At 38.0% G+C, this 12,218-nt stretch overlaps 1 protein-coding gene across 3 annotated transcripts in view; it reads left to right on the top strand.

Moving 5' to 3' along the window:
- LOC102226374 (E3 ubiquitin-protein ligase TRIM62) overlaps positions 1 to 12,218 on the top strand; it is a 46,263-nt gene that overhangs the window by 29,492 nt on the left and 4,553 nt on the right. For all 3 annotated transcript variants that reach the window (XM_023325144.1, XM_005796944.2, XM_023325143.1), the window contains exons 3-5: positions 2,026 to 2,121; positions 5,316 to 5,572; positions 10,000 to 10,115. In XM_023325144.1, the coding sequence (XP_023180912.1) occupies positions 2,026 to 2,121; positions 5,316 to 5,572; positions 10,000 to 10,115 (469 nt within the window). The remainder of the gene's footprint in view (positions 1 to 2,025; positions 2,122 to 5,315; positions 5,573 to 9,999; positions 10,116 to 12,218) is intronic.

Consider the following 12,218-nt stretch of genomic DNA (forward strand, 5'->3'; position numbering starts at 1 on the left):
TTTAATACTGGATATTCTATTACAAGTATTAGCTATTGATATTAATTACATGTCTATTGCGATATATATTTTATTGGTTCATTGTCCAGCCCTATATTTTCTGTATTGTTAATTTTTAACTTTTGTTTTTCTCCACTGTTTTATCAATACATTTACAAATACAATTAAATATAGTTAATACATAATTTTGGTGATGCAAATAACCTTAAATAAGTGCATTATAAATGAAAATGTTTTTCAAGAGCAGTATTTACGTTTGTGGGGGTTATTGTTTCTGTCATGCAGTCACATTCATACATTTACCTAAAAAAAAGGTAGCAAATAGTTCTTATCGTCACCTTTATCGTTAACCACAAAATATTGTGATGAAATAGTAAATCCATATTTAATTTAAAAGCCGGTTCTTGTTGCTGCGTCTGTCTGACCTCAGTTGTGGTTAAAGTTGCCCTTCCCTGATCAGTCAGTCAGCCAGGAGTGGAGCAGCATGTTTTCTCTGCCAGTCTGTCGCTCCCGCTCTACCTCAGCAGCCGACGAACGGCTGCAGACAAATGTGCAGCGATGAGACGGAGAGCCCACTGAGCCTGCCGCACTCCTGTCATTAACATGGAGAGTCACGCTCCTTCCTCTCTGCACCAACAGACGGTTTCCTCGTTTCTGTTCTGAAAGAAACCTGGATTCATTTCCACAAATCTACAGTTGCACCTTTTTAAATTTTGTAGGGATTTAATCAAAAATCCTATTTTGATGCGTCTTCCAATAAAGATCTTTTCTTGCATTTATTCCAGTTTTTCACTTGGTTCTTCAACTGGATTGTTTTTGTTTTTATGCTTCTGTTCAGAAGTGTCTCTTAGGTCAAATCTCATTTCACTTTATGACCCTCACCTTAGAGTGGCAAGAATGGCATCCAAAGCAATCCTCGTCTTCTGCCTCCAACCATCCAGTTATACCAGCGCCCCAAACAGAACGAAACAAACTCAATTTACAAACTCATCAAAACGATACAGAAGAAAAAATATCTTCCATATCTGTGCTTTTCACACAGCAATGCGACCCAAATTCTATTTTAATTTATTTTTTGCTTATATGTGACCTACATCCAACTTTGTCACATTAAGTTTTGCCCACCTAAATCAAATTAAATGATCAACACAAATTAGTTTATAATGGATTTGTAAAAATTTAAATCAGATGTTGGAAGTTTTTCTATCTACTTCTGGTTTGTGGATTTTACTCATGTCTTATCTTCTGTCTTGAAGTTTTTGCTTCCTAAACACCAGCTTTGTTTCACTGAAAACCTTGAACTTCATTCATAAAAAATAAATGTGGTGAAAATTATTTTTAAAACCCTGCAGTTTCAAAAGCAGCCTGTTTTGATATTTCTTTGTACGGCTTTCTTCATATTTCTATCCAGGACTTAAACCATGTTTTCTTTATAATTCTGCAAAATATTTCATTATCAAGTAATTATGAATGCTTGACTTGTTCATAATTAAATTTCATGAATTTTTTTGCAAGTGATTTTTAGGTTGTGCTCTATAATCTCTTTTTGTAGCCGTTGTTTATTAGCGGCAGTGCATGCAGTTCGTAGACATTTTGTGGTCTAGTCTCTGTTAAACTCTTTAATCTCGGCACCTGTTTCTTGCCTCAGGCAGACTTGGAGGTGGAGTTCGCTGAAGCTTTTGCCTGCTGATTTGGGATGAGACCCAGTTTTCTCTGACGCAGCCTGAAATCTCCAGAGATTTCATATTCTCTTTCATATCTCACTCTCCATCTGGCTTATTTGTTTGGGAGTTGAGGATTAAATCTCTGCCGCCTCATATCCGATCAGACGGAGCTGTAACAAGTAATATAATTTTATCTTAACAGGATTTGGGAGGAAATGTATTCCCGCTGTTATTTCAGAGTAGCTATAATATTTCAGCTCAAAGTAAAAGTTGAGTGTTTTAAAATTGTCACAAAACATGTTTGGGATCTGCTGCTCTGACACATTTCTGTTCATGTATCGATGATTTGTTTGTGCTGCAGAGGGAGATGAAGGAGCAGCTGGCTTCGCTGCAGGACAGCGAGAAGGGACACTCCGAGGCCCTCCATCTCCTGCGGAGACAACTCACGGAGACCAAGGTACTGGGAGCATTTCCCTTTAAACACAAATGTCATTTCTCACACAGAGACTTCAGCTGTTGAGATCACTGCCACTTTCTCTGCAGTGTGTAAACTCAGCAGCTCCAAATTACTGACATCTGAAGGTCCAGAGAAGCTGCATAACCTATTTATTGTCAATATGGGGTTGTTATATTTTTGTGTTTTCATTAAAAAGGCCCTTGATTCTGGACTTTTAGGTGCGGCGGTTTATTTTCCTACTTGAAGGGCCAGATCTTATGTCATATTAAGATGCTCAGAAACGCTTGCTATGTTTAAAGTTAATGTTTTATGTAATTATTTAGACATTACTTGCCCACTATAGGTTTTGTTGGGTCAAGTGAGTCAAATCTGTTAATAACTTTATAATTAGAAGGCTTGAGATTTACTGGATCCAAACAAACAATTACCAGAATGCACCCTTTTAAAATAAGAGAGTCCAGGTCAGATTAAATCCTCCTCCTGCAGGTGAAACAGAAATATCCAGTTTTCAATCTGCTCATATGTAGGAAATGGATCGTTTATTAAGTAGGTGTGGTGTGTTTGGTTACTGACTCTCACTTCCACAATGCTTTGGGTTGCCAGGTGATTTCTAACATGACCTGAGTAGCTTTTTAATCTCGAGTCATTGTGTTAATAAGTTCATATTTGCTCACCACCTCACACATCTTTACACTCATATTCTCTCCTGTCACAACAAACCCTTCAGTTGGATTCACTGGAAGCTCATGTCTGATTTCCAAGAGGACCTTAGAGTTTTTATTTCCCCAAATATTTTTGTTAAAGCCTCTCCATGACGTTTCTGCATCACTCGCCTTCTTGCCCTGGTCTTTTCTGTTTTATCGACTTTCTCCGACTGCCTGATATAGGTCGTTTAGCTCACTGGAAATGAGCTGATCTCATTAGCTTTACATCCATTTGCAGAGAGTGCAGTTCCTGGAAGTGGGCCACACTGACAGCATTGATCTTTGATGCATTTAGGTAGCTGACAATGAAATGACTTTCGGCTTTTGCTCTTCATTTAGTTCAGAGTTGAAGGGACGAGTTCTCGCGCCAGAAGCAATTCAGACTTTACATCTGCCGTCCTCCTGCTCTTCTTTAGGTCTGTGAATTTAGCTGCAAATCGTTACCTTTACTTCACAACTCTTTTGCCGTTTTGTGCTGTAAATTGAGATTTTCTATAACCTCACCAGAGGTTTGCTGGATGAAAAATACTCAGCCTGACGTCTCTGAAGGCTGCAGCCACCCACTCAGTGCCATCACAACCTGCTGGGCCAAAACAACAAACATGTCGGTGTGACTGATAACTGCTCCGCTGCAGTCATCCTCCCCTTTCTCCACACGATCAGTTAAACTCTTAACTAGGTAGGAAATCTTTGACTCGCCGAGGAATCGTCATTCTAACGAGCTCACACAGGAAGTGAGAGATTACCTGTCTGCACTAGCCAGCAGGATCACGTCTGCTGCTTGAAAGGAGGAAATTGTGGGTGTGAGGAATTAAAAGTTCAGAGATACAGCTGCTGTTTTTAAAAAAGTTAGAGTAGAAGTTGTAAAATAAGAGTTGGGCTGTTCTATTGAGATGTGGTTGTGTGAAGGCAAGTCGATAAAAGGTCACATTGTTATTTTGAGACCATTTTCCACTGAAAATGCAAGTCTCAAAAATCAACAAACTAATTTCTGAAGAAGATTTAACACTGGAAATGGAAGTCATTTTGATAATCCAAAATAAATAAAATGGATTATGAAGTCTCTGTAAACAAACTTGGCCTTCAAAATACACAATAGAATATACTTTATTGATCCCCAAGGGGAAATTGATTAGTTGACAATCAACTAATCATCCAAGGTCTTAAATATTAATAAAACAAATATAACCACAAGATATAAAGTTTATAATATATATAAATGTATACCTAAGAGTAATGTAATAAATAATATATTAATCATACTGCCAGTTGGGACTTTTGTGGAGTAAAAAGTGTAAACTTATCATTTAAACTTACCCCTGTGTACTGGTATCAAATGTTTGCAGCATTTTTCTTTTTTTTTCACATCTCTTGTGTGATTAAGCGAACCGTCTTGCTGTGCACCATTTTGCGCCTTTTTGTAGTTTGTCGATTAAACGCCTCAGTGATTGTGAACGGTCAGTAAGACGGAGACAGCCCATTGGTTGTAGTTTTGTTTTCCAGTGTGGGAAAACTGTATTGGATGATTACATTTTAGATGCAGATGTATTTTTAGTTGCTTCCGTTTTACAACAAATGCCACATACCGTCTCTCACAGGTAAAGTGGTTCACTTCAGCTTTCTTGTAGCAACAAGCTCAAAATTTCACATGCTCACATTTTATTGGTCGCTTGATTGGAGGAGCGTAGGCGACTGTCGCCTCATTGGTCAGGTTCCATAGGAAACGAATGGACAGGGACAACGTCACCTCCTGTGTGTGTTGAGACCTGAAAAGAAAAGGTCTGAAATGAAGCTTTTCATCCTCCAATCTCTTTGGTTGAAAGAAATTTGATGGAAACAAACAAGCATGCAGCTCATTTTAATTTGTAATGGGATTATTTGATGTATTCCTTGTAGCGACAGGCCTACCTGCATGTATGCCGTTTTGTTTGTTTTTAATCAGGCCTTCTGTTCTATGCAAACACGCATTTCTTTAAATGCACATCTTATTTTTTTAAAATCGTTTCTCCTCTGGATTCTTCGTTGTTACTTGAACCTGCTGAGATTTTTAATGGATTTATCTCCTCTGTCTGCCCACCTGTCCTCCCACTCATTTTCTCTTTAGTGACTGTTCATGTTTGCCTTTTATTTTTTGTTTCTTTTCTTCTGCTTCTGTACAGGCGTCTGAAATGCTCCTTATTTTCAGGTTAGATAGCTGTGTACACATATTACTCCCGAGAGCTTCATAAAATCAATACATCTACATGCTGAATCAATGAATTACTGTTTATGTAATATTAACAGAGTTTAGAGTACTGTGCAAACCCTTGATTTATTGATTTTTGTGTAATTAAAGTTCAGCCATTGTGACCTCAACTCTACAAACAAGCTAACAGCGGTCAGGAAATCTGCACTGAAGCTCTTTGACCTGCATTTATCCATTCACCATCTTACATGGGTTCAGCTTTTATAACCAGGACACTTTTTTCTTCTTCTTTTTTTTCTTTTCAGTCTTCAGCCAAGAGTCTTCGTGCAACCATCGGCGACGCGTTCGAGCGGCTTCACCGCTTCCTCCGAGAGCGCCAGAAGAGCATGCTGGAGGAGCTGGAGATGGACACGGCCCGCAAGCTGGCCGACATCGAGCAGAAGATCCAGTGCTACAGCCAGCAGCTGCGCGACGTCAAGGAGGGCATCCAGATCCTGCAGGAGCGCCTCAGCGAGACGGGCCACCACGACTTCCTGGAGGGCGTGGCCATCACATCCGAGAGGTAGGTGTGATCTGCTCAGAGCCTCAAGTGTGAATGAATGTGCTCTAAAGCAGTGTTTCTCAAACTGTGGTCCCTGGACCACCGGTGGTCCACAGGCACCCCCTATTGGTCCGCGAGGTACTGCATGTAAACGACCATTTATTTGCTGTGATGTGAGCTCAAAGTGCAACGCTACAATTGGCTTAGTAAAGGTTTGTGTTAATAAAAGCTTAAGACATTAGTGGAAAGAAAACAACGCCAGGATGATATAATTGGAGGAAGCCAAGTCGTACCTGCTGAGAGTTTTGATGTAAAGTTCAGTAGCGATTTGATTCTTTTGAACGGTCTCCCGCAAAACGAGAACTGTTCTTTGTTTTTTACAACTTTACTTGCTTATAATGCTTTGCTCACACATCAACAAGTATTATTTTTATTTAATTAAAAATGATTAAATTAATTAAATACAATAAATACAACTGATAGAAACTGGTTGATCATTTTATCTTTAATGGTGCAAAAAAGGATTTTTGTTTGTCACAGCAACTAAAGTCCTTTTTTTTTTTTTTTATTTTGCTTCTAAATTACAAATGGCCCTAAAATGGTATTCAAGCACACAACATCTGGTAGTAAAAACAACTTCTTGTTTTCTATGTGTTTGACATCATTGGGAAGCTTCCAGACTTTCAGAATATGTAAGTAACTCAAAATGCCCCAAACAGATTGTTCATTTGGGGCAATTTTGAGTTAGGTGGTTTGTGAGTGTTTGTTAAATGGATTAAATAGTCCTCAGCCTGAAAAAGTTGCTCTAAAGTATTGGATATGTTAAAATAGTTCAAAATATGTTGAGTAGATTAGGATATTTGCAGTATAAAAACCAAAAGACGGATAAAAAGAAGCTGTGGAGGAGAGGAGAAGAATCAGTGAATGAAAGTCGCATACAACACAAGTTCATAAGAAGTAAACAAAATCACCAACCATTTGAAATTTAATTAATTTTAAACGTTTTCTAAAAGGATGAATGAATTAGTGGATTGAAGAGCTGGTGACAGGTTATTCCAAACTTAAGCGTATTTTGCTTACAAGCTGTTCTGCACAACAGTAAGTAAAAGTCACAGACAGAAGAAATGCGAATACTTGGTAAAAATCTTTGGAAAAGCTACTGGCAAATCACTAGCTTCACACTAAATATGGTCAAGATCTTGCAATTTATTTTATTTTTTTTTAAGAAGTTCATAAGAAGGCAGTCAGTTTGAAAAATTCATCATTTTTAAAACTAATGCTCATATAAATGTGTGGAATGTGTGGGCAGAGTTGTGCAAAGGCTGCTGACCGGTTGGAGAAAGTAGAGATTTGAGCAACGGCTCCAGCTGATCCCTGAACAGATGGAGCTTTTGGGCCGAATTAAACCAGCTGTAATGTCTAATCAGGAGGTGGATGATGAGGATTTATTGGAACAGTTTGATATCTTAAAGCATTAAATAGTGTAAGAGCAAAAAACGGCCGTTGAATGGCACATTTCTTCAAATAAAATAAATTGTCATTACAATTTAGTAATATCTGGCTAACATGATTTAAGATAATTCATTTAAACTAGTTTGGGGAATTTAAAAAGCTCCTTGTAGACAAGCGGGTATAATTTAGTAGTTTTAACTTTTCTGATATAGCTAAAATGGTCAACAATATTATCTTCTGTATTTACTCTAGAATTATAGTTATGATCCATATTATATTCTTAGCTTTAATTATAACTTTTTTACTTGCACAGAAGCACAGGAAAGTGACTAGACATGAAATGCAGTTTAAAGAAAGGAAGAAGTTGATTGTCTTAGTGCTTTATGCAAACAAAAGTTGGGTGATTATGTCTGAAAAACGTGTTGTGATATCTGAAAATACTGCCAAGCTGGTGATGTGACCGTTCCTGTTTTATCCACAAATTCCTCTCAACATGTTGTCCTCATTTTCTCCTTTCCAGTTTTTTTTAAAATTATTATTATTATTTGAATTTGTGACACATGGTGGCAAAATCTTAAACTGCTGCTGTGCAATTTAAGATTGCACAGCAGCAACAACTCATCAGGTTGTTGCTAGGTAACCACAAGTTACTCAGGAGGTTGTTGCTCGGTAACCAAAAAGCAAGTGAGTTAGTTAATGCCACCAACTTTTCTTAACTAGCTGTGAGAGGTTTAGCTGCTAGTCTTTTTTCTGCCTACATCTCCCAGAATGCTGTGCGGTTCTGCATCTGAATTCAGTGAAATTATTGAATATTCTATCAGACGTATTATCTACGTCTGATCGACTTGTGTCGATATTGATCATGTATATATCACGATGTATTTTGACTTATTGTGAAGCCATACTTCAATCACAGTGCATCTTCATGTCTTTGTCAGACATCTTGGAGGAAACCAATTAATGATAAGAAAAGGATAAATTGTAGTTTAATAGAAAACACAGAGCAAAGAAAAAAGCGAGTTAAGTCGAATTTCCATCTTGAGTTTGTGGTTTTTAAAAAATATATCCTAGAGAAGAACCTGGCAAATCAACTCTGATGTTGTAGGAGTGGCTTTTTTGTTTTGTTTTGTTTTGTTTTTTAGAAGTGTTCCCCAGTCTGTAAAAATACAGTAAAGTATGGATTATTTTAATTATATTATATTTCTATTCAGTTGTGTAAATATTGTCAGTCTGTTGTAATATTTGCCTGAAATTCTCAAACATTCGTATTTGTAACATAAAAATGCACCAAGTACTTCCCTGACGTTGAGTAAAGTTAAGAGTTTTAAGTCAAATTATTTCAGGATTCTAGGAGTCCTGAAATTACGATCAGAGTTAGGAAATCTCAAAATAAGCTCTTACTGCGCAGCGCCTCCATCTGTGTTTCTCATTTGCATTGCTGAGATAGAAAGTGATGACATGTTTGACTACAAATATGCTTCTTATGGTTCTGTCTGACGTCCAGCCGAGTGTCTCAGATAAAATTAAGTTCCCTGTGTGCCGGCGGAGAGCGTTAACGCCGTGTGGGGTTCATTCATTTCTCAGAAAAGTAAAATGGAGAGACGTCAGATATTCATTACCGACTGGGGAAAAATCTCGGCACATATGACGAATACGAAAGTACTACAAGAACCAGAACTGTTAACAGTAGATAACAGTTCTGGTAGAGTGTGATTTTGTTATGTTCCAGTTCTGGAAAAAACTGGATAAAATTTTTTTTATTGTGGTTTGGAAAAAAACTTGAATTTCCAGACATTTTCTTCTTACATTATCTAAAAGATAAAAAAACAGAATTTCTGGAAAACAAATATGCTTTTTATAATTCAGTTTCAGTTTAACACATTAGAATTTGATTTTCCTCGATCATTTATTTATTTTAGATTTTGACTAAAACGCTTCTAAAAGAACAAAGGGACTTTTTACTCTTTTTGTTTTTTAGATCATTTTAATTGTATGTTTGATACCAAATCCAAGGTTCTTAGTCTGCTTTGGCTACGTTTTCAGAGTTTAGATAAATTTATTACTGGTTTCAAAGTGTGATTTTCAAGGAACTGCGTTCAGCTCATGTTCAGCTTTTACAGTTTTTTTGTTGTTGTTTTTTTAGTGTTATTTGACCTTATTATAAGTTTATCCAGAAGACAAAATGCCTTTTGGGACCAGCTTAAACAATTTGTTTCATTATTTGCGGAAGAAAAAAACAACAAACCCAAATAAAGTGTAATGAAATACAGCTGAAAACGATCTCTGAAACTGAGTTTGGAAAAATGTTGAGCTTTTAAGTGGAAATATTGTAGGAACAATGCATCTGTTAAAATGTAAGCCTTAAAATTAACACGGGTATGTTTAGTTTAGTTATTGCATCATTGTGTGGACACAGCAGGACCGTTGACCTTTACTTGTGTTGTTTGCTTTCGCTGTTTAAACTGGTTTCAATTCTCCAGGTTATTCTAAGCAGTTTTGAGGTTTTGCTGCTTTTTGGCTCCATTTTCAGAGATTAGACTGTTTCTATTTCTGTCACTCTGCAAGACAACACCAGCTCCTGCAGGAGGATTAATGCAGAACAGGACGGCTGCAGGTTAAGATGCACATTTTGGTAAGGGAGAAGCCGGAGTAAGCGGCGTTATTAATTATTTACAGCCTGTGTCTTAGACTAGGATGTGTCCCAGGTGAACGGAAATGTGTCAGCATGTAGAGTAGCTTTCTCTCCTTCACATGAAGGTTCATATAAAAGGTTTTTTTGGGGGGTTTTTTTGCAAAGCGTGACCCCGTGCCCATTCTGCCAGCTTCATCCTTTCAGCTCGTGATTAATGATGCCGTTTACCAGCTAATGGAAGATTTCAAAAAGCATAAATAAAAAGAAATTCATCAAGCATTGAAAGTTGGAGCTGCACAACACGAGTCGATATTAAATTACAAATGACGACGTCAGCTCAGACTGTTGTTGATCTGTTTTTCAGGGTTAAAGGGAAGATACATGAGACCAATCTGACTTATGAGGACTTCCCAACGTCCAAGTACATGGGGCCCCTGCAGTACACAATCTGGAAATCACTCTTCCAAGACATTTCACCAGGTAAGGGAGCGCTACACAAACTATAGCCGTCAGGCTTAAAGGTTGTCTGACTGTGTTTGTTGCTTCGGAGACAAACAGATCAATATTATATCCTTCAATAAATATGTGGAAAATTGCTCTGATTTAAATGTTTAGCTGTTTGTTTTTAAAGCTAAAGCAGCTTTACTGGGGGTCGCGCACGTGTTGGCGATCCCATTTTGCTAGTTAAGCTTTGAGATTAAACAAACAAGATGCTGCTTGTTAATAAATTATGAGTTTCCTGTTGCATCTAATCATCCTTGAGCAACCAAGAGGGAAATTTCCATCTGTTACTGAGGAAAATTACCTTTTAGTTTTATGTTTTTGTTGTTAGCATTATAAAAAAAAATGTGATTTATTAAAATATGTTCTCAATATTTCTGTATTCTGTGCACAAAATATGAAAAATTAATATTCGTTGTAACTACAGAGGTGGCTGCACTCAGAATCGACCATTTTACTTCTACCAGCAATAAGGGGAAATTTTCTTGCTAGTGAAGCAGCAGCTGTGGTTTTTACCAGAACATTTTTACAAAGACTGATATAAAAGAAACTGAAGAAAACTGTACAGGAGGACAGCCAAGATTCTTGTGGTCGTATAAATAGCAATACAAAAAATGCTAAGTGGAAACATCTTTTCCCAGAATGTGATGCATTTTTATTTTTCTGCTCGTGTTTCTGGGCCACTGAGACTTTCAGCTAACAATTTAACTTTTAATTAAAGCTACTATTTCCAAAAATATATATCCAGTGTACAATAATGACTTAGAAACATTTGCAGTTGTCTGATGCAACCACGTTTTATTTTTCAGGTTATAATTCTGTAAACTATTTGGAGCAGAAAAACAACACTGCACAGATGTTGTGGTAATAAGATAATGGATGCCATGTTGCTTGGGGCTGCATTTTGAAGCTGCAGATGAAGACAGATTTTGCCTTTTGCCTTTCAGCTCAACAAGCCGCAGCGTACGTCCAAATGAAAAATTGAAGGGCCTCGGCGGCAGATCGGCGCTCTAAATGCCTCACCCTGAGCCCAGACCCGTTTCTAATTGAAAAGCTACAGGGAGAGCTGCAGCTGGAGAGGATTTAAATAAATTTGCAGAGTGAAATAAATTTGTGAAGTCAAAATCCGCTAGACTTCTATACATCCACTCAAAATAGAGCAGAGTGCTTTGATAAAAATCAAAACGTGTTTTGCACAGCCTCCGGCTCCTTCTCAGGTGAGAAATTGTGATGCCTTTCAGTGTTTGAAGGTCCTGAGTGGAGCAGGACTTCTTGCAGCCGTCTCTCATTCGCAACACATAACTCAACAAACACACTGAGGATTTTATAATGTTGTTTTGCTCTCTCAATCAGTTCTCAGCCCGCGGGGAGGCCAGACAGTTTCTTGGCCTCTCTTGACTGGCTGCTAAATGGAACAATTGGTTGCGATCCATCAGCAGCAGTTGCCAGAGCGTCAACAAAGACATTCCTCCCATCGGCCCCGAAATTCACTGTTCGGAAAGCAGGAGCAGGCCGGGAACTGGTTTTAAACCCCACTTATGTTTAGCAGGACAGTTCGAATCTCCTGTTTCTTCATCTGACCCAAGCAGGCGCTCAGGCTATGAATCTTTAATGAGGTGATTGCAACAAACACTTGAGTTGTCATTGACCAGTGAACAAGCTGTCCTGTCCGCTGGCAGTTCGCCACAAAATTCACCTCCATCTATCCTTTCCGACGTAATTGCAGAACAGTTTAAAAGAAATGCATCGCCACCCCTGAAGATGATTAATGTCCATCCATTGATTTTACTCTGAACTGAACTGTTCTATACATATGGAGTTTTTGGAAAAAAATTTGTGATTTGTGAAAGCTTTTGCTTTAACTGAAGAAGCTAATTTCATCTTGTGTCGCATCGTATGTTAAGCTGGATGTATTGTTACAGCCCTGGCGGAGCTCTGAGCTGATCTACATCTGGGAAGCCACGCTTGCCAGAAGCTCCACTGGGTGCAAACCCTCCTAAAACGCATAACTGCACAGAGAATTAGACATTCTACGGAGCTGTGAACTGAAACTGCTCCTCCTTTCCCTATAATTACTGTCTC

This window comes from Xiphophorus maculatus, chromosome 20 (assembly GCF_002775205.1).
Source record: "Xiphophorus maculatus strain JP 163 A chromosome 20, X_maculatus-5.0-male, whole genome shotgun sequence".
Taxonomy (NCBI): Eukaryota; Metazoa; Chordata; class Actinopteri; order Cyprinodontiformes; family Poeciliidae; genus Xiphophorus; species Xiphophorus maculatus.